This window comes from Numida meleagris, chromosome 1 (assembly GCF_002078875.1).
Source record: "Numida meleagris isolate 19003 breed g44 Domestic line chromosome 1, NumMel1.0, whole genome shotgun sequence".
In the NCBI taxonomy this organism is placed as follows: Eukaryota; Metazoa; Chordata; class Aves; order Galliformes; family Numididae; genus Numida; species Numida meleagris.
The window spans coordinates 75,403,695-75,425,877 of NC_034409.1; the positions used below are offsets into that span (position 1 = coordinate 75,403,695).

General features: G+C 44.6%; 1 protein-coding gene and 1 long non-coding RNA gene across 4 annotated transcripts in view; one reads left to right on the top strand and one right to left on the bottom strand.

Annotated features, from left to right (window-relative positions):
- EPHA1 (EPH receptor A1) overlaps positions 335–22,183 on the bottom strand; it is a 34,759-nt gene continuing 12,910 nt past the window's right edge. For all 3 annotated transcript variants that reach the window (XM_021395557.1, XM_021395565.1, XM_021395548.1), the window contains exons 3-18: positions 19,669–19,944; positions 17,679–18,069; positions 12,596–12,751; positions 12,075–12,407; positions 10,736–10,860; positions 10,475–10,634; positions 6,770–6,866; positions 6,046–6,101; positions 5,658–5,780; positions 5,370–5,555; positions 4,862–4,923; positions 4,264–4,473; positions 3,434–3,583; positions 2,782–2,975; positions 2,312–2,467; positions 335–1,432 (exon numbers count right to left, since the gene is read on the bottom strand). In XM_021395557.1, coding sequence (XP_021251232.1) covers positions 1,354–1,432; positions 2,312–2,467; positions 2,782–2,975; positions 3,434–3,583; positions 4,264–4,473; positions 4,862–4,923; positions 5,370–5,555; positions 5,658–5,780; positions 6,046–6,101; positions 6,770–6,866; positions 10,475–10,634; positions 10,736–10,860; positions 12,075–12,407; positions 12,596–12,751; positions 17,679–18,069; positions 19,669–19,926 — 2,736 coding nt within the window. In that variant the 5' untranslated portion in view covers positions 19,927–19,944 and the 3' untranslated portion in view covers positions 335–1,353. The remainder of the gene's footprint in view (positions 1,433–2,311; positions 2,468–2,781; positions 2,976–3,433; positions 3,584–4,263; positions 4,474–4,861; positions 4,924–5,369; positions 5,556–5,657; positions 5,781–6,045; positions 6,102–6,769; positions 6,867–10,474; positions 10,635–10,735; positions 10,861–12,074; positions 12,408–12,595; positions 12,752–17,678; positions 18,070–19,668; positions 19,945–22,183) is intronic.
- Positions 14,959–19,811, top strand: LOC110398200. Its single transcript, XR_002438259.1, has 3 exons — positions 14,959–15,814; positions 17,611–17,819; positions 19,578–19,811. It is a non-coding gene; the product is annotated as an uncharacterized LOC110398200 (long non-coding RNA).

Below are 22,183 nucleotides of genomic sequence, written 5' to 3' on the forward strand. Positions count from 1 at the left end.
CAGAGTTTGATTTTTATTTTTTTCCCCTCTTCTCACCTGAATACTTTCTTCTGCAGCAAAAGGAAGTACTACTCACATATTTCATTGAACTACATGAGTAGCTTCTAATATTTCTCACGGTTTAGGGGGTAAACACAGGAGCTGTACAAACATGGACTTGGTTTTACAGCTGTACATTACAGCAGTAACTCAGTTTAAAGAAAATGTCTGAAGTGACCCACTGCACAAGCATCCCTTTGTCTTAATGCAACTGCATTTGCACATCTGCAGTTACACGGCTGCCAGAGTCCTAAAGCTTGGCTGAAACAACAAGAATTGGATGTAATCACCCCGCTGGAAATCATAACATATTCTAGAGCAAAGGTCCCAAAATTATTTGAGATAAGCCAAAGCACTCCAACATACAACCTGCTCTGCCTCAGGTTTATTTACAAAATGCTATTTACAGTCTGTAGCACCTCTGTCTTGAGTTCCGATAAATAATAATACTTCCTTCACAGAGAAGGAATGACAGACCACCTCTACATTTCTCTGTTACAAATACCCTATTCAGTCCCTCTTTCAAAAAAGGGGCAGAGAAAAACTGGTACCTACAAGGTTTTGTGCCTATGGCACAAGTAAAGGTATTAAGCAGGTTGAGGAGAGGTAAATCACTCTGCTGAAGTACACGTGCAAGCAAGCAACATGCCAAGGTTACATGATCACACAAGTTACAGCAGGGTGTGCTGTTACTCCCAACTTCTCCTTCAAAGAACAAATTACACCATGACTTGGTGGTGTTTAAAGCGAGAATAGCTTAATTTAAAAATATATCCCTTAGCAGCAGCCTTGTGAAAGACTGAATAGTTTGTTCCTGTTGTGAAATAAGGAAGACAGAAGGCTGCTGAAATGAGAAGGGACGTAAACCAGGGAGTGAATGTGCCCAACCTCTATGTTTGCACCCTCGTGCATGTTTCCTGAAAGTCCCACAGCATCTGAATCCTCATTTTCAATCGTAAAACATTATCCCAGTCTCCACCCTGCAACTGTATCTATCCTTATATTTCTATGTGATTTGCTGAGGGCTTGACAGCCCATTATATGGACTACAGGGATTATTCAGTGCTGCACAGAACTAACAGAAGAAGACAGGGTTGAGAACAGATTCTAAGACCAGTGTTCTGAAAAGTACTGCTGGCTGAAGCAAGGGGGAACAGAAATGAGAGCAGGTGGTGTTGCCTCCTAAGTCTTTTCAGTCCTGGTTGTTTTGCTTTGCTTGTCCCAGTCACTCATTTGGAAGCAATTGCCATAGGAATGATTCCAAGTGATATCTGGTACGACAGTATTTGGCAAGCTTGAGAGAGCAACAACTGGTCACTCCTTAAAGCCTTGGATGCTACACAGAATCCTCTTCTGGTGGCCTGGAAGTGACACTCCCATCTGTTTCAAGTCCCTGAAGGAAATGGGAAGAGAAAGGAAAAAATGAATTGCTATTCTTGTGCCTTGCGGACTAGGATGTATTTTAAAACAGTTAACAGTTCAGAAACAGTGATTAAGCATTAGTTCAGAAAGCTTCCTTTCCCTCAGTACCTCCTGCAACCCCTGCCTTTTCTCTAGAGGGAAGAAACATCCAGCCGTTACTGCCCTTTCCTGCCTACTCCTTCCCACCCAGATAACCGGATTCTCCCACCTTGTGACTAGGCTTGTGCTCCCATTAAATCAGGACTGCATCTATGTCCTCTTCTGATATGGGCCACATCTCAACCCTTAGCAGAGACTGTCCCTGCACTAGACCTGTCCATTTGTTTTATGTAACTGCACTGGTTATACCCGGTCATAAGTCCCAACCTACACCAGAAAAAGTCTGTGCTGGTAACGCATCTGGCCTTAGATCTTCTAAAGGGCCCAGAAGGACTTTGTTCTAGGATGGAACTGTGCCTAGCTGACACAGGGAGAAAGTCACTAGCCCATCTGGAGTTAAAGCAAGAAAATTCTCTGATCAAGTCCCACAAGGCTGGGGAAATGGACAGGTTAGGGAATTATTTAATGTCTCCTCTTGCTTTCTTGTGTCTGAGTTCAGAGCAGCTCAGGCTGCCAGCAGGCCTCAAGCATGGACAGTCAGGGAAATAGTCTCACAGCTTCGGCTGATCCTGATTCTTCAGGGCTATTTATTCCCTTACAGGGCAATAGGCTTGTCCACTTCCATTTAACTGCATAGAGAATGATGAAGAAGCCTTACAAGTAAATGTGATTGCCTGTTCAGATAGCAGGACAGATTCAGCTGTTTGCAAAATAGCCTGGTGTGTCCTGCGGGAATTTAGGCTGCCCTTACTCAGCAGTGAGGTCCAGAATTGACTCCATGGTGTCAAGGCCAGCAGTGCGAAAGTTGGAGATATAACGCTTCATGCGAATGGATTCCAGCCACTCGGGAATAGATCGATAGGGGATACCATCCGATCCGCTGCAGCTGGGGAGCCGGAGCGTTACCCTAAAAGCAGACAAAACCCTCATTTAGCCAGGCAAACACCTTAAGTGGTCAGTACTACGAGACAGTAGCTTGAGAGAGAACTCTTTACCAGGGCTAGGCCCACTAATCTGCTCTCTGCAGTGAGATCAGACTGCCCAGAGCCATTGCTAGGCCTCATGTCACCGTGAAAGGAAGATTACTGCTACCTTCTGCCCACAGAACATTCAAGGTGTCTCTTGCCAGACTGCACTGCTAACATCACCTCCCCTCCTGTTTGAACCAGGAGGCTAAAATCTCCCAGTTAATCTCTCCTCCTCCAATGCCAGTCTGTTTACCTGGGATCAAAGTCTGCAACAGACCGGAGGAGATGGGGGCTTGAGCTGAAGTGTTGCAGCTGTGCCCGGATCTCCTGGAAATGAGGCCTCCTCATTCGATCATGTGACCAACAGCTCTTCATTAGCTCATAGAGGATGGATGGGCAGTCCACAGGTGGGGGGAGCCGGTACCCGTCCTCTAAGCTTTTCATCACCTGCACAGAGAACAGACAAAACTCTGGCCAAGTGTAAAAGAAGGGCCAGAGACCTCCAGGGGGCTGGGAGCAGACAGTTCACCATTATGCACAGTGTGCAGCAAGGGAAGGGGTTGAAGCAGGTTACGTGTGTGTAATGTAGGGTTTGGACAGCACAGCAAAGGATAAGAACACATAGTGGATGTCAAAATGTGAAGTGGCATATACATCTGGTTTCAGTCTTTGACTAGCTTAGCTCCATTTGCCATTAAGGGCAAATGTTCCTTAGAAGTGAGAACCAAATGATTCTGTTACTGCTCAAGTCAAAGTTTGCCCACATTGATTTTCAGCAGGGAAGGTGAGAGTAGTTAAGTGTTCAGAAGGATGACGAGGTTGCAGGTAGAGGAAGATCTACACAAGTAGGGCCTGTATTCCTGGTTTATCTCCTTAAATCAGTATCGGAGCTCAATGAATATTACCTCTTGATTGGTCATATTCCCATACGGCTTGTCACCGAATGACAGCACCTCCCACATGACAATTCCAAAGCTCCAGACATCACTGGCTGAGGTAAAAATCCGATGAGCAATGGCCTCTGGGGCTGTCCATCGGATCGGAATCTTACCACCCTGTGAAAGAGAAAAGACATAGCATATCCAGCCTGTATACGAGTTATGCTTCTCCAGTGCTTTCATGCAACGAGCTCACAAACTACTTCTTAGACTGGGCCCTCTTCAATTAAAGTTATGTGTAATCACCTCTAGGGAAATTTGTCAAAAAGACAGAAACAATCTTGCAAAGTAAATGAGTTTAAGCCCTCTGTTCATTTGAATTCAAAATCACAAAACCACTGCTGTGGGTGTAAGATACTGATGCCAGTAACAGACGTACTTTCAATGAAACAACATATTAGAATCACTGGAGCTTTCATTGAAAGGGACCTGTAGATTTCCCTAGTCCAAACTCCTGCTCACAGCAATGCTATCTTCAAAGCTAGATGTTATTAACTGAGTCCAAAATATCTGACATCCTACTTTACTTCATTTCAAAAAACACATTCCCAGTACCTACCCTCTTAGCAAACAAAATCAACATGGACTCTGGATAGAAAAGCACCACTTTCAATCACATGACTTGCAATTTTATAATGGGTTTTCTTAAGAAATTTTTTCTCCAAATTCTCCACCTTGCATGTTTCATATTACAAAGAAATTCTGCCATTCTCACCTGGCAGAAACCCAATCTCCCAAGACTGCAGCTCACTTACAAGTCTGAGACCTTATCTCTCCAGAGACTGTTTTTGCATTACCTTGGTTTCATAGGTTCCCTCTGCATCATTCTCCAATATTCGGGAAAGACCAAAGTCAGACACCTTGCATTGAAGGCTGCGTGTTACCAGGATGTTGCGAGCAGCCAGATCCCTGTGCACATAGTTGTGTTCTGAAAGGTAGGTCATGCCGGAGGCTATTCCCTGCAGCATGTTCACAAGCTGCACAGGGCTAAATTTTTCCTCATTCTCCTGCATGGAAGAATTGAGAGAAGACCTTGCTCAAGTAACTTCACTGCTGATTTCCAGATACTGGCTTTATCAACTTGCAAAAGAGTGTACTGGTAACAAGAAAAACATGGTGCTGTAGCCCAAGAGACCCCACAGGTTCACACCAAAGCACTGGTGATGGTCTCCAGAGTCATCACTAGGCACTTGCATTTTAACTGCCAAAGACAGCACTCTGGATACTGAGCAAATTGGATGGCGTCAAGCTTCAGCTGCTGATACTGGACATGCTAGTGAACAGAGATTATGTGGATGTCTAGGTCTTATTTCTAGTCTTCTCTTAGGGTCCTAAATCCAGGTCAAGTTCAAGTTTCAGCAGTACACAAGCCTATTACAGATTAAGGTCTCTCACCCGGAGGAATGTATCCAGCGCTCCATTCTCCATATACTCAGTGATGATCATCATTGGCCTTCCTTGGGGAAAACATGAAAGTGTCACCCTTTTTGCAGTTCTCTTTTGCAATCTGTGTTTCAGTGCTCTCTACATCCCCCCAAAACAGAGAACCATATCCGACGCGAACCACCATTCCTGCCCCACTGGCATAGCTAGACGTCCCTCCCCTTAGAACTCCCCCAGTGATTTTGTACTTCTCCTTGTGTCACACACACAACCTTCCACCATCCCTTACACTATTCCAACCTCATATCCACTCACCAACCCAAGAAGGCCTTTACTAACACTACCTCTTGACTTTTCTGGAAATCCATACCTCTCCTCCCTTCCTCATTGTTTGCCATAGGCTAACATAACAATGTATTCTTTCCCAGCGTAGTCTCCCTGACATAATCTTCTCTTAAGAATGTTCCTAGGAATGTGCCACTTTCTACTGTAATTCCAGGAACGTTTCCCACACTCTTACTTTTGGTGACAACTCCTTCCAGATGTACAATGTTCGGGTGATTGAACTGCCCCATAATTGTTGCCTCACGCAGGAAGTTCCACCATTGTGAGTCTGAATATGTTGACTTGAGGGTTTTGATGGCAACCACAATACGTTCTTTCCCTGGGAGCCGTAGGGACCCACGATAGACCTCCCCAAACTCCCCTAAGGGCAAACAGAAATAACAGGTCTCAGATGAGCTGAAGAGTAGCAGGTGAATAGCAGCATGGGAGAACTGAAAAATGAAGAGAAGACCAAGAAACTCACCCTCTCCAATCACATTCTCCATAGTGACACAAGAGACATCCAGTTCCTTAATGAACTCCAGAACCCCTCTACTGGGGTCATCATATGGTTGCAGGTCCACGTAGGGCTTCAACCAGACCTTCTCTATGGTAAAGGGAAACAAAAGGGCAAATTAACCTGTCAACTCCTTGGATGAGTTATGTAGGGCAAAGCTACAGGAGCTGCAGGGTTTCCAACAAGAGAAGAAAACAAATACACCAAACACACACTGAAAATACTGCTATTATAGATATAGACATATTACATCAGAAAAACCATGCTCTTGTCATGTTTGAAACCATAATTCTTTTAATTCCTTCCAACCTATTCTGGGTTCCTCCCTGGTTCCAACTTCCCCATCGAAGCTCACCTCGATCAAAGCCTGAAGTACTGTAATCAGGGCGTGCTTGTCTGCGGTGAGCCTGCCTGGAACACAAGAAGTCATGGAACTCTAATGGTTAACAGATAGTAAAAAGAAAAGCAAGCCTCCTATGGAGTCTGCCATACTTGGTCAGGCATAGACCTCTGGGTAGTTCAGAGCTCTTTCTTGCAGCTAGCAAAAAACTGTAGTGCTTCGTGTACATTTAGAAATGGAGCTTTGTTTCCATACAGGTAGTTTTGTTCTATCCTTGACGAATTACAGATTAATTTTTATTTATTTTATATTTTCTGTACATCTTCAATACAATGACTGATCTTCTTAAACAAACAATAGAAGCCTTGCAGACATTTAGAGAGGAAACAGAACTTTGTATCTGGGTAGATGACCATTAAAGTATTGATACGTGGAAGACGGTTTGAAATGAATACATCTATTGTTGGTTTAATTGATTGGCAGCTATATAAACTGTAGTACCATAACACTATTTTTATTCATTTGGCATGATAACAGTACAATAGTGCTGGATTTTTCAACCCCTCCAATATTGCTAATTACTGAGAATCAGTCGATCTTATTGCAACATGCTGGCCTTCCTCTTTCATCTCTAACCTGTCCAACTTCCTCTGAGAGACCAGTTGCTCCCTTCTTAACCATGTCTTAAGCTCCCATAGTCTACACTAAACCTTTTCCAGCTCTAAAAATCAACACTTACTTTCGCCGAAAGAACAGAATTCCCAGAAGCAGCCCAATAAATAGCAGAACTCCAAAGATAATAGATGCTATGACTCCACCAGACAGAGCTCCTGTGTCTGCAGAGACAAAGAGAACGGCCATGTTATTTAAAAGAGCAAGAATTATCTGTCAGGAACGTAGCAGCCAGCTTCCACCAGCTAGCTGTATTGGGTAAATTATGGTGATTTGTCTTCCAGGCAGCAGAGCGACCAGAGTTGAGTCCTATAGTATTGTTATCCATGTGCGTACTAAGACTTCAGGTGGGTATCTATGACCCTGGTCTTCCAGATGAGTAATTTATCCTTGTGCCTGGTTTAGCTTTCAAATAATCTCTGCTGGGGTTGGACTAGACAACTCTAGACATCCATTCCCACATAAATCTATGACACTTTCAAAAATAGAGCACAGCCCTTTCTTCTCACTCACCTCTCTCCAGATCAGACCCTTCAATCAGCTCAGCAGCTGATTTAGACTATGGCATAGCAAAGATACAAGCAGTCTAATTTGACTCTCTACTTTTCTATGGAATTAATTTCTCCCTTCTCCTTCCCAGTTTGGGTTGAATTCTTTGCCTAATATGACAGAAGCCTCAGGCTGCTTAGCAGTTTTGAAAACGAGCAGGCACTGATGTATGAACTTGAAATCTAACATGATATTCCTGCTTGCTAAAACAAAGTGTCAGGTGGTTTCAGTTAGTGACTGAATAGCACAGTGTTCAGGTAACTCAGGTTGTCTTCTTTCATTTAGACTCTGTCATGGTTTTATGATTTTTGTCATCGGTATTCCACATCATAACAGCATGCAGTGCACTGGGAGTTGAAGAGTTAATGCTGCAGTCCCATGGATTGTCAATAGTTCCAGGTACTAGTCTCAGAAGAGAAGAACTACAGCTCCCAGAAGATGTAACTATTCCGTTTTGGTTTTCTGTTCAGAAGGAAAGATAAAACTGACTGGGAGTCAGGAGATTGCCCTTTCTTTTTCTGCTTGTCTCTGCAGTGTGTGCTCCCCTAGCCATCTCACCTTCAGCATTAGAGTAAGGCCTTTGGTTTTTGGACAGTCTATCATTTGTTTATTAGCTTCAATTCCAATTATATTGTATTACACTGTGTTATCTCACATTCCACTATCATATTTACTGAATTAGTTTTCTCCCTTAGCTCACTGCCGCCGTTTTGCTTTTAGGCCCATCTCCCTAACCTATTCCCTACCCCTCTTACCCTTTCTTGGGGCATGGGTCCCCCTGCCCCCTTAGTCACAGAACCAGGCCGAACTGCGCCAGAACCATGACAGACTCTTAAGCTGAAGCCATCCATTTCCATACTATTGTATATTTGAATTTATCAGAGTAAATGCTAAATGACTTCTGTTTTTGAAGCTTTTATTTCTTGTAACTTAAGAAACTATTGATTTTGATTTTTAATTGCATTAATGAAGAGCGTTCATATCCACATCTAATGAGTATCTACATTTTTTAAATATTTTTCCTAAAGGCATTTAGGAAAACAACCAGAAAAAAGAAAATTTCTAGATAAAATGTTTCAATAAATGACAGATTTTTAAGCAAGGACAGTGTCTAGAAGCATTTCCCAACATCCAGTCCAATGGTCAGCATCCATAAAGCCTAATTAACACTTGTTATTGTTGCTCAATTTGATGCTGACTCATTCATTAGCATTACTAAAAATCACCAGCTCAGATAAGCAGAAATCAAAAAAGCAAAGCTAACATTCTTTTTTGATAAAATCAAGATCAAAAAGGCAAGATTTGGAAGGCGAAGGAGTATATTTCATTAAAGCATCTAGAAAACAGGGAGTGGCTTTTAAGAATATAGTTCTTCTGCAAGAAATTAAGGAATCTTAAATTCTCAAATTCAGATTAAAAATTGCCTCTCCCTACAAATCTTGTTCCAATAGTATCCCTAGACCGCTGCAGCTAAAATCCTACTAATATCATCAAAGAAGCTCTCCCATCAAATGAAACCCTTCTGGCAAGGTTTATCTCTTCCATATTCAAAATACTTTTGTCTCAGCATGAAAAGATGATCAACTTTTCTTTAAAAAAACAAATGCGATCCTGGGGAAAGATGCAAAGTACCTTGTAGCATATCACTTTATAATCAAAAACACCTACTACATTTTAAATTAAATATTTATATTTTTCACAGAGCCTTTGTTATATATTAGTCTATTGGTTAATGATCATAGAATTGTTTGAGTTGGAAGGGACCTTTAAAAGTCATCTAGTCCGACTCCCCTGCAATGAATGAACAGGAGATCAGTTAGGACAGGTTTCTCAGAGCCACACCCAGCCCGACCTTGAATATTTCCAAGGACAGAGCTTCCACCACCTCTCCGGGCAACACGTTCCAGTGCATTACCACCCTTTTTGTACATAATTTCTTCCCTATATCCATTCTAAATCTCCCCTCTTTTAGTTTGAAACAACTTCCCCTTGTCCCATCACAGCAGACCCTGCTAAAGAGTCTGTCCCCTTCCTTCCTATAGCCCCCCTTCATATTCTGAAAGGCCGCTATCAGGTTTCTCCAACGCCATCTCTTGTCCGTGCTGAACAGCCCCAGCTCTCTCAGCCTGTCCTCGTAGGGGAGGTGTTCCATCCCTTGGATCATTTCTGTGGCCCTTTTCTGGATGTGCTCCAGCAGGTCCGTGTCTCACTTATGATCATTTATGTTATCATAATTGGCACTGTGAAAATCATTAAAATCTTAACAAAAGCTCCCGGTGCCAAAAAAGCCCAATTTTTAAATATTTTAATCACAGTATCACAAATCTTTATCAGCTTCTATCCAGTTTAATTAATTATTTATTAAAATTAAGGTATGCCTTTGCTTCCTTTCTATTTCTGTTTCATTACAAAAAAAACAAGCCTTTCTTTGGCATCATTTCGATTAACGTATTTCTAAAATTATCAGGAACATCCACAGGTTCACTAGGAGGATCTGTGAATTTGTGGAATGAAGAGAGAGTAAACTCTATTACAGAAAACTTTTGATAACAAGTAAGTCTCTGGGTAACCCAGGGAAAGGGAAGGTTGGATGAGGAGCCTGTCTGTGATTTCTTTTGACACAGGAGAAAGTCTTCCTTGTGGCTTCAGTAGCCTGATCTTCCTCACTTTGGGTGAGAATTTTTTTCAACAGCACATATCATTTTTTTGGGTAGAGTCATTGCCAGATTCACATTAAGGGGCTCAACTACATAATGTAGAAATAATAATGCAGAAAAAATATAGTGGTGGAGTCCTTTGAGTTCTTCTTTTCATTAGCAATTTCCACACAAAAGAAGACACACATTAATCACTTTGCTAATGCTTGTGCTTTGAAACACTGCTATCCAGAATTAAAGTATCTTTCAGGAGATCTAAATGAACAGATAGTAAGTAAGTAATTTACCAGTACAACATAAAAACCCAAGATCAATAGTTCTGAAAGGGAAAGTACAACTGAATTTTATGTAACAGCAAGCATGAAAAATAATTGACTTCCTGTTCAGGACTTTTGTGTACATAATAAGGCTTTGTCACCAAGGCCTGGCCCTGACAACAAGGAATGCAGGAGTGTGATTTCCTTGCCTTACAGTTGGTAGAACACAAAAGGAGATTAGTGTACTATATGCATGTACTATTCGATGGAGGAGTTCTTCACTCATGTCATACGGTAACTGTATTTTACCTGGCGGAAGGGTGCGGAATTCCTGCTCCTGGGAGTAGGGCCCAGGCCCAAGGGGAGTGATGGATCTCACACGAAGCAGGTAGGTTGTGTCTGGCTGCAGGTCTGTCAGAGTGACATTTGGCTCAAGAAGGTGCTTCACTGTGTAGCGTGCCTCCTCTCCCTGCAGAAATCAAACAAGGCCGAGTAACTAAAACATAGTACAAAAAGAACCTTTTCATCACTTTAGGTGAAAGAAGGAAGAACAGATGAGGCAAATCTCACCTTCTCAAAGAACATGACCTCATACTCCACTGAGGTCCGGCTGCGCTGTCGTGGGGCAAGCCAAGAAACAGACAGACTACTGTCATCTCTCTGTGTCAGGATAAATTGGGATACTGTCACTGGAGCTGCCGGGTAGAAAACAAAGAATACCGGGATGAAATATAAACAATGCAAAGTCCTCTCTCCACCCAAGGCACTATCTTTCCTTCTCTGGTCATACTATGCAACTAGAAATGACTCTCATTACCACTGCCACTCCTTTCTCTTCTACAGCGAAAAGAAAATGAGGTTTCCAGTTGTAATTTATTGTTTGCTGGAATAGCATGCTTCTCCAACAGTATCTACCCCAACAGAAAAAGTAGGTATCTTTCATCTCCAAAACAAAATCAGTGTTTCAAGAAATTACATTTAACACATCACTGTACTGAAAGTGTTCAATTTGAAATCAAAATGTTAGTATTTTCTACTCCAACAACAACAGTAACACCACTATCCTATCTGACTTATGAATGCAACTCCATTTCATAAACGCACTGTGAAATTTCATGCTCTAAATCTTTCAGGCAACTGCAGATGCATTATATTCATGAATAAAAATATAATTTTAACAGTTTGCAGTCTGAAGTATCAAAACTGGTTCTTTCCTTGTCCTTCATCAACAAGAAGCAGTGAGATAAGCCAAAGTAGATCTACTTTCCTAGCTCAGAGCTACTCCGCCTCTATACAGCAACAGGAAGAAAAGAGAGGAAGTTGTATTTTGTCACTAAATCAGAACTGAAGAAAGTGCTAAGGGCTGTTGAGCACTGCAATGTCACTTGTTTAGAATCGTGTTTCACAGCACTCTGGAAATTATTCACAGGACAACCAAACTAGCAAACTTGAAGCCAATCTATAAACATATGCGTAAAGGAGAACTTGTATGTTTTTAACATCTTTATTTCTCCATGTTTGCAAAGTTTGCCTTTTCAGTTACCTCAGGATTTCTGTTGTGTTTGATTTTTTGCAATATCTGAGTAATGCCACAGGCCCCATTCTTCCTGTCACACACGTAACAATATTTTGGTTGGACTACAGCAGCGTATCACAGGAAAGGCTTTAACCTCCTCACCTCTGTGAAGTCCTTGGTGGATTCATAGCTCTTGCTGGGTAATGTTTACTGCTGCTTTGATATGGAAGAAGTACAATTGAGGGACTTTACATGCCAGAGGTAAAAGATACCTTATCATACCCTACCAACACACGTGGCAGACAGAAGGAGAAAATGGAGAATGCTTAAACATTCACAGAGATTCCTCTTCCTTTTTCTGGTGAGCAGAAAGAACTCTCTGGTTCTGCTAACCTGCATGTCCAACTGCAACCCAGACAGCTGGAGCAGTTCTCTGTGGAGCGGGTCCCATTCCTGACACACCATTATGGGCTTCCACAGCAAATGTGTAGTTGGTGTAAGCTTCTAGGCCATCCACGTCCACAGCAGTTTTGGTGAGACCTGAAGCACTCGGGGAGAATACCACACTAGGCTCACATGGATCACATGACAGGAAATGACAGCGCTGACAGAAGACTGTGTAAGTTAGGTCCTTTCGCCCACCATGGTCACTGGGTGGCTGCCACCACAGACTGAGCTGTGTGCCAATAAGGGAGAAGCTGACATTGCGGGGAGCTGAGGGAGGACCTACAAGAAACATGAAAGAAAGTATGAGATCCAGTTGATAATACCCAAAGCAAGGAGGCAGTTTCTCATCTGCTGATGCATTTTGAATTATCCCCTCTGTTCCCTCCAGTCTCTCCCTCGCTGATCTCTCATCCCTATTTCCACGTTTCCACCTGTCTCTTAGTTCTTTCTCTTCAGCCATAACTCACGGGTGCAAGCAATGTTTTGGCCCTCCGAAGGCGCCCGATAGAAGCCTGCGTTGCAGGAACAAGATGTAGCCCCTAACTCATTGGAGAAGCTGTTTGGGGGGCACTTCAGGCAGCGTTTAGTCTCCAGAGAGTGACGGTAGAATCCTCGCTGGCAGGCTGTGAAGAGATAAGTCAACATAAGTTCACCAGGATTGACCAACTTGTTACACAAACAGATAGTGGCAGCACAAGGGGGGATGGTTTGAAACTAAAAGAGGGGAGATTTAGATTATGTATTAGAAGGATATTTTTTACTCAGAGAGTGGTGAGGCACTGGCACAGGCTGCAGAGATAAGCTGTGGATGCCCCATCCCTGGAGGCGTTCAAGGGCAGGTTGGATGGGGCCCTGGGCAGCCTGATCCAGTGGGTAGCCCACAGCACTGGGGTTGGAACTAGGTTATTGCTAAGGTCCCTTCCAATCCAAGAATCTGTGGTTCCATGATTCTATGAAACAATTGGACAGTTTCATTTAGTTTCTTGAACACTTCTTTTACATGCTTGCTTTTCTTCAATTCTTCTAGTTTACAGAAATATTTGGGTTGAAAGGGATCTCCGAAGGTCACATAGATCAATTATCTTCTCAGAGCACACAGAGAAGAGATGCAAACTCAAGGTGGGATCAGTGTTATGATAGGTTTCAAAGACCAAAGAACTGGAATCTCCAGAATGTTGCACAAGAAAAAGAACCCGGTCAGGCATAAATACTGGTTCCTGGTCCTTGTACTCCTCAGACTCTTCTGCTTGCCAACTTCATATGAGATAGCCAGTGGGCTATTCAGCAGAAGCATCTTTACAAGTGTTGTACCAGAATATCACCTAGCAGGGCCTTGAGTAATATCTACCTAATTATCAGTTTGCCGAAAAGCAGTGAGTGTGATCGGCTAGGAAGCTAACATGCAATACAAGAGAACACGTGCCATGGGTTTCTTATTTCCAGACCCATAAAAATAATCAACCACATCATTCTCTAGCTGTAACATTTGACACTGTCTTTGCTGCATTAAAGTATGTCTCTCTACCTTCCAACCTCAGGAAATAAAAGAACCACCCATTACACTTTATACCATTTTTAGCTACTATCATTCAACTATGTGGTCAATTGAGGTCATCCTCCCCCTCTACTCAGCCCTGGTGAGGCCTCACCGGGAGTACTGTGTCCAGTTCTGGGCTCCCCAGTACAAGAGTGACATAGAGCTCCTGGAGTGAGTCCAGCAAAGGCCTATTAAAACAATTAAGGGAGTGGAACATCTCTCATATGAGGAAAGGCTGAGGGAACTGGGCCCAATCATCCTGGAAAAGGGAAGGCTCAGGGAGAAATCTGATCAATATATACAGGACTCTTCTCAGTGGTGCCTGACCGTAGGATGAGAGGCAGTGAGCACAAACTGAACCACAAAAGATTCCAACAGAAGATGAAGAAAAACTTACTTAATGTTAAGGTGACTGAGCACTGTAACAGATTTCTCAGAGAGGTTGTAGACTCTCCTTCTCTTGAGATATTCAAGATCCATCTGGACGCAATCCTGGGTATTATGTTCCAAGGGATGCTGCTTGAGCAGGGAGTTTGGAAGGGACCTCTGGGTATCATCTAGTCCAATCTCCCTGCTCAAGCAGGGAGGCAGCAATGAGAGGGAACGTCTGGGTGAAGGGAGAAACCTAGGAGGGAGCAGGGAAGGCACCAGTCTGCCAGCTCAGGACACATCACCTTAGGCTACATCTACGCTAAAAACCAAGCGGGGTCAGGAGCTGCAGAGGCTGGAGTGATGGCACACAGCTGCCTGTACGATCTAGACATCAGTATGCCTCCAGGCGGCCAGGCTGAGGCTCGGGCATGTTTGGAGGGTCAGGACAGCGGGGGGCAGCTCCCCGCGGGCGGTACGAACGAGGCCGATCAGTTTCGGGCAACTGAGCCAAAACAAGCCAAAACAAGCCCAGGCCAGACCAGACCGGCGCCCCGGAAGCGGCAGGCACAGCACATCCCCGCAGCCACGACTGAGACTCCAGGGCCCGTAGCGGGAGCCGCCCTGGCGCCTTAGGGCGGAGCCCCCGGCCCGGCCACCACGACCTGCCCGAGGCACGGTTCGCCGGCCCCGCTTCGCCGCCTCATGCATGAGGTGCTGCGGTGTCGGCGCCTGGCGCCTCGGCTTCCCCGCCACAACGGCTGTGGCCCACGCACCCGCTGCCGCCATGCCCGTAGCGGCCGGCAGGTGGCTGCACAGCGCCGGGGAGGTGCCCCGCGGCTCCGGGCCAGAGCCGGCGGAGAACCGGCGGCCCCAGTCAGGGACGCGGTGCCAGCCCCGCCTCGGAGGCGGTGCGAAGCCTACCCCGGAGCGCCCGGCTGGGCAGGGGTGGGTACGGCAGGCTCTGCCATATTAATGGATGAGTGGGCGCTGCCCCGCGGCGGCTGGCTGGCAGCCGCGCTGCCGTTCCTGCCCGTGAGGCGTTTAGCCCGCGCGCTGCCACCTGCAGTTCCCTGTAGCGCTGTGGGCTCACTTGGCAGAAACAGGGCGGTCCCTGCCTCGGCTCCCCCAGGATGAGCGAGGCCAGGCGGTGCACTAGCCGTGGAATCTGAACCACAGAACATCTGGAGTTGGAAGGCACCCACAAGGATCACTGAGTCCAACTTCTGACTTCACACAGCAGCACCCTAAACTCAAGCCCTATGTCTGCGAGCGTTGTTCACACATTCCTTGAGCTCCGGCAGCTTGGGGCCGTGACCACTGGCCTGGGCAGCCTGTTCACCCTCTAATGAAGAACCTTTTCCTAACACTCAACCCGGCCCTCCCGATGCACCTCCATGCCGTTCCCTGGAGTCCTGTCACTATCACCAGATAGCAGAGGTCAGCACCTGCCTCTAGTTGGCAGTCAGCTCCACTGCAGTCTCTCACTTCTTGGCACTTGGCTTCTTGGGTCCTTTGGCATCCACTCTACACCCAGCTCCAGGCAACAAGATGTGAAAAACAAGCCTGAGAAAGGGTGAGATTAGCATTGCTCTGCTCACCCAAGCACCAGAGGGTAGAGGGGGAAGCAGTGGTCTAACTTTTCCCTACTGGTGTTCTTGTCCTGAAACTGCCAGCAAGCATCAGGCAGTCTTCAGGCACCAGAATAATGCTGACGGGGAGTTCAGCATCAGTAACCCACTCACCCATCACCCTGCAGAGCCCATCAAGAAACCAGAAGGTAAGCCAGGGGAAATGGCCAGCCTCTCAAGTTCACAGTAAACTACTTAATTGAAGATGGTAATCACGGAGGTCTATGCTTATTGACAACAAGGTATGCAATGCTGTGAGAAGCTGAGATGTAATGCTTTGGGCAGGCACAGCTTTTCTGGGATGACAGGATGGCTGAGCTCTGTACAGTTGGAAATTCACCGAGGGGTTGAATGAACTAGTTCAAAACCTGGTCTTCTGGCTTTCTGTTGCCTCCTGTCCTGTACTAGAGATCACATTCTCCTCCCTGTTATGAGGCAAGGATCATAGTCTAGTCTAGCTTTTTTTTTTTTTTTAAACTCTCTTCTTGCTCAAGGCAAAAATCAGAACTAGAAGTCTCTGCCTGAAAGTCTTCTTCCTCCATTCTGTCCCCATGTTCATGTTTAAAGGGGAAGTCCTTCATCTTTGGAGAACAAAGTAGAAGCCCTTACCTCAGTCTTCATCCTGATGTGGATTGTTCCCAGTCCTTTGCACGATGTTTTTATAAAAGGAGAGGAACCCAATATGTCCCCCAAAAGGCAACCTACATTCACCACCTCCTCTGATGCTCAAATAACACACTGCTCTGGGGGCATGAAGTTACCTCTCCCTACCCCTGCAAGGTTCTCCTCTCTTCCCTTTCTCTCCTGGGAGATTTCTCTGTTCCCTATTGATCCTACAGAACACACTGAAGTTACAGCTGTACTTAAGCAGAGTGGGATAAAAGCACAGACGCAAAATGAACCTGTGCTGTGATAGCAGCCAGGGCCTGTCCAGACATGACAGCTTCCCTGCCCCTTCCCAGGGGAGTGCTCTCAGGAGGGCGGGGAGAGCTCTGTAGTACCTAAGTGGAAAAACTGGCTGGGCTGTAGAAGAGAGGGGTTTACTGGGGAAGAGCAAGGATGTTGTGTTTCAACCGTTGCTAGCTCTGCAAGCAGAATTAGCAGAAAGAAGTGAGGATTCAAAGGGGCTCCAGATCTTTGCTGTGAAATGAGGGCAGAATAGAGCAAAAAGACAGGTCACTCTGCTGATCCTGGAAGCAATGCATGGATTCCTTCTGTTTTCTGAACTGCCTCAGCCTTATGCTGTATGGCTCTGAAAACAACAGCAGAGATGTGCTTTTATCTCCCTCTCTACATTAGCACATATTTTCCAAACCGCAATACATACGCTCTCCTCTGACATACACATGTAGTTGCCATAAGAATCTGGATCCTGTCCTCTCAAGGGAGCCCTGCACTGCCTGTTCCAACAGCCCTGTCTCACTCTGTCATTCCAGTACCATAGTGATTCCTATGCCTGCTAATTGCTCTTCCTCAGAAATGAACCAGGTACAAATGGTATTATGCAATGTGCTTTACACCATTTCCCATGGCAGAAGAACCATCCCACTCCAAGCAGAAGGGAGCATGAAGGAGAAATCTGCCCCCCTCTGGCTCTCAGCTTTCTAGTCACGGGACAAGCACTGTTCCATGCCTCTGATCCATCTGCCCAGAAAGAACAAGGCTGCCATTTAAGGGTTGGGAACCAGCTGTGGAGTGAGTCAGTGTCAATCACACAGTTACAGCTCGCAGAAACTAGCTCCAGAGCTGAAGGCTCCTGGATGAAGCCCAAGAGGGAGTGGAGAGGTATGTGCAGGTCTTACACCTGACACATAAGGAGAAAATCACAATTGGAAAAGAAGCTACAGAGGGGAGAAGAGGTTTAAGAAATGCCTGTCAGGCACAGAGGGCAGGCAAGAGAGAGGTAGACCACACTAACTCCCCTGCTCTCACTTTGTGCTCACAGATACTCTGATCTCCAGCTCCCTGGAACCTCTCCCATGGCCTACAGCCACTGTCTGTCTGCATACTCACCTACGCAGCTCCCATCGACTTCCTCAAACCCCACAGCACAAAGGCATCGGCCCATTGGTACCAGCCACTCCCCATCAGTGCTGCAGTGCATCCTCGGGGGAGATCCCGTTTCTTCAGCTGCATATTCCACGCAGACACCAGGTACTTCTGTGAGTCCCTCTGAACCTGCTAATGTCTCTGGAAAACGGGCAAGGCCTCGCACTGCCTCTGGGCAAGTCTTGTAATACACTCGGACAGACACCATTGCTACACAAGCCCCCGAGTTCTGGAAAGCTAAGTAGAAGCCCCGACGAGACAGCTTCCCAATGGGGCACACTTCTGTGTTCAGCTGCATGGCACCAGATTCGATGTCTCTGTTTGTGAAACTTCGATCTGCTGCCACGGTGTTGAGCTAAGCAAAAAAGAAAAAAAATAACAGCTTAACATCCGAGCAGGTAGCAGCTCTGAGATACCTATGCCTAAGGACTTTTACAGACAGAATGATTGACTGTCACTAATCTCAGTGCACTGCATGCCTTCTTTGCATTTGGAAGAAGTGTTAATGTCTGGTTGCCATGCTCTCCTGCTTCCATACTTTTCACCCTTTCCTTTCAACTCATTTGCAGTAATTCACTGTCTTACGGAGTGTTCTCGATCTGTGATCTTGGATGTCTGTAGGAACTACCCTTAGCAGAAATTAACAAATCAGGAGCAAATCTCTCCTGTGATAATTTGTTTGTAAATCAATATACAATAAAATCACAGCAGCATTTAGGGATGTGTTTTTGAACTTGACCAGCAAATTACAGCTACCTGTTTCCAGGCTGCACTTGATGCAGATCAGAGCTTCTACTCCAAGGTGCTTGTCCTGCAGTATTCAGTACTTTTAAGCAATGAAAATACTCAGGTGAAAAAATGTTTCCACACTTTTACATTCCACTTCCTCACCAACAAAACAACGAGACTGGGAGAGAGATGCTTAATATGGGCAGATGGGAAAGGCCACCCTGACATCACGTGGTACAGAAAAGCTGGACTACAGGTGGGGTGGTCTTTTTCCTTAGAGACCTTGAAAAACAATCCTTGCCACTGTAGGCCCCTCCCCGCTACAGAACACCACCTGCTCCAGGTAGCTGGATGCCCAATTAAAGAATCTGCACAGCAGCTGCTTCTGGTGGTGGGATCAGAAAGCAGATTTAGGAATTGTGGAGGTATCTCACAGATCAGTGCAGTAGGCCCCAGCCACAGGGGAAGTGCACCGGGGAAGGGAGGAGGGGAATCAGCTACTCTATTCCTGCTCTTCTGTGGTAGCTTTTACAGTTCTTTGTTTTCATAACATGTCATTTAATCTGCAGAGGAAAGAGCAGTCAAATAATCTAGGTCTGTGGTTTCTTTTAGGATAGAAAAGAGTTATAGAAGTTCCTCTACCAAAAAAGCTGACATTCCCTTTTCTGTAATTCAAATATTTCCATGGCAAGATAGCAGTACATCAGGAGAAAGAAACAGCAGATAAAATATAGTAGTGCTAAATACTTTTACACACGGGAGAATTTCATTATAACAAGCCAACACCTCCAGATGTAGCAAAAAAGACCCTATATCTGATAACAACCAGAGCAAATGATCAGAAGCACAGAAATTTGATTTGGGCTCTGTTCTTCACCTGGTTTATTCTTGATTTATTGCCTAAGGCAAGTCAAATTCTTTTGGTCTCTGCTTTACTGTTTCTAAAAACTGATGTAACAGTGGGGCACTGTTATAACCCTTTAGAATTCTCACCTAATTTATGGCCAGTTTAATAAGCGTTTAAGAAGAACTGGAGGTCTGATCTCATCTGAAAACTATTGCCACCTCTGGCACAGAGGGCGCTTAGGGCAAAGGTTATTCTAAGGATAACACTTATTCCTTTCCCTTCCCCAGATGCTGGTTCTCCTGGCTTCCCCTAGCCAGCAAGACACGCTCAGTTTAAGCTGAAAGAGATGACACAATCTTTCACCCAAGCACTACCGACCTTGATGAACATTGGGCGGCGGAACTGGATCCCGACATCCTGCTCAGACTCCATGTAGTAGAGGTTGAAGGTCTCTTTGCAGGTCACCGCTTCACCTTTGAAGCTCTTGCAGTCTCTCACAGTGAACTTCAGCTCCACATAAATGCGAGAGGCTGCCTCACCCCGATAAATCCAGTTGGTGCGAAGCCAGTGATCAGTGTCACCCTCAGAGAGCACACTGCAGTCCTGGTACATATACACTGGGGTACCATTTATCATCTGCTGCACTTCACTCCACTGCTCCCAGGGTAGAAAAAAACACACATTAGACAGATGTGAGAAACAAGTTTCACTTACTTCAAATATGACAAAATCTAGCCTAGAAGGTCTGTTCTCATATAGCACTCAGGGCTCATAGCCTGCCTAGCTGATTGGCCTCTTACACTGAGCAAAAGTGACATCTGGTCTACAGCACCATACCTGCCTAACTCTTTACGAAGGAAGCACAGAGGATATGCTAATGAGGATCTAACTCATTCCAAACTGAAAGGAGCCACAGTGAATGAACCCTTGCACAGCCCCTTCATCATACCTTTGTTCCAGTGTCTTTTTCATACGCTGTCTCATCTTAGATTCAGAAAACTACTCCCATGTATTGTCCACTTCTCCCTGCCACTGTTCACATTCAGAGAGCACAGTAAGATATGCCAGGTCAGGACTATTATCTGCCCCTGAAAATAGTGCACAGTACTTTGGGGTTAGAGAAGAGAGCCTGACACAATGGGAATGTCAATTGCAGAAGGACTGTGTTCATTAATTTGGAGTTTATGCTTCTTTTGGTTGTGATGTTTTGGAAACCTTAATTTAACTATTAAAACTCAGTTGGTTTTCCAGACTTCATACTAGATTCTGCTTCTTCCCCAGCCAAATAATGGCTAGGAGGATGGTTTTGTGCCCAGCTGGATATATGACCTCACTGATATTATTTGTATGAATCCAATATGGTTTGCTAAGTATTTTAGCATGCATTTTCACTGACTTTTTGAGCTTCTATTTTTGTTTCCTCACCACAGGTCAGATATGAAATGCAAAGAATATTCAATGTTAAGTAAGTCACACATGAGAATTGAAAGCTTGGGAAGGATGGTTTTGTCCACAGGGAAAACAAGTTAGATCCTTTTTTCCCCTATGTTAAGGCAGCCTTTTTCATTATGCTTTAAATATTTAATCAAATTAAATTGAAATAAGTGCCCACATAGGTACTGGCACAAGTTTAAGCATCTTGGTTTTAAATCACACCCCAGGTTAAGATGAAATTTAAGCAAGGCCTCAGTCTCTATATTACACTAGACTTGTAAAGTCTCATGAGCTGAGCATGATATTCATATGTCCCTCTTCTCTAGCCCCACCACCTCCTGTGCTCACAGCACAGCCCTGCAGCCTCTCTCGCAATTTCTGATCCCACAGATCAAATACAGCCTCATAGGTTACTCTGATGCCTAGTGTAGGACTAGAGATTGAGTCACAGAGTGCTGAAGTAAATTCTGCTTTTATGCCAGGACTTAGAGCATGCTTCCTATGCAGCCCCACTCGGAAAAATACCAGTGCTTTCTCTAAGCGAGCAAGCTGATAGCACAGGCTCATATCGCTCTGTTCTCAGCCATTTACCTAAGTGCATATTAGCAGTTTCCTCCCAGGAAGTTATGCAGATGGTATCTATGTGTCCCTTCTTGCTTCCTTTTTTGCCATGTAATTAATCTACAGTGTTACCCCACCCTCTTACTCTGACTCAGTTGGAATATATATGCACTACATAGGGTTTACACTTACTTCACTTACTGGAGGTCAAAGGACCGTGGATAGCAGGAGAGTGAAATAGATTGATCAATCTCAGTTAAGCTACTTGAAGTGGCAATCGCCCCTTTGCAGTATTTCACTGAAAAACTTCTGAACTAAATTGACAAGACATCCTGAAATATTATTTATTTATTGTATTTACTGAAATAAAAGAGATGTTAGAAAGGGGAATAATAACAAAGTAGCTTTCATAAGAAAGCGCCAAGGTTAGGAATGACTTTTTTTAAAGTATTTTTTTTCAGGGCGTCTGCTTCCACCAAACTGATGGGAAATTTACAATTGCATTTGAAGACCGAGAGTTACAAAAGTTGGCATTAGCAGTTAGTCACAAGGCAGTGCCACAGATAAGTTCTACCAGAAAGTGATTTTTTCATGTCTCACTAAAAGATAGGAACTGTTGTGCTGCATGTCATGAAAATACCATTTTCACAACTTAATGGATAAAGGGCCAAAGCTTCACTTTCAATAGAATCAGCTCTGAAATTTTTCCTTTAAACTCTACTACTAGAAAAAAATCAAACTTCTAAGTTCTGTATTTCTTAGCTCATCTCAGGCCAGCTTCTTCCAGACTGAGCTCTTCAGGGCAAAAACATCTATTGCACAGTTTCATATGCAGTGTGGTGCAAAGGAGTAACAAGGGAGTTGGATATGTTTCTTCTAGACTCTACTGCTGATAGGT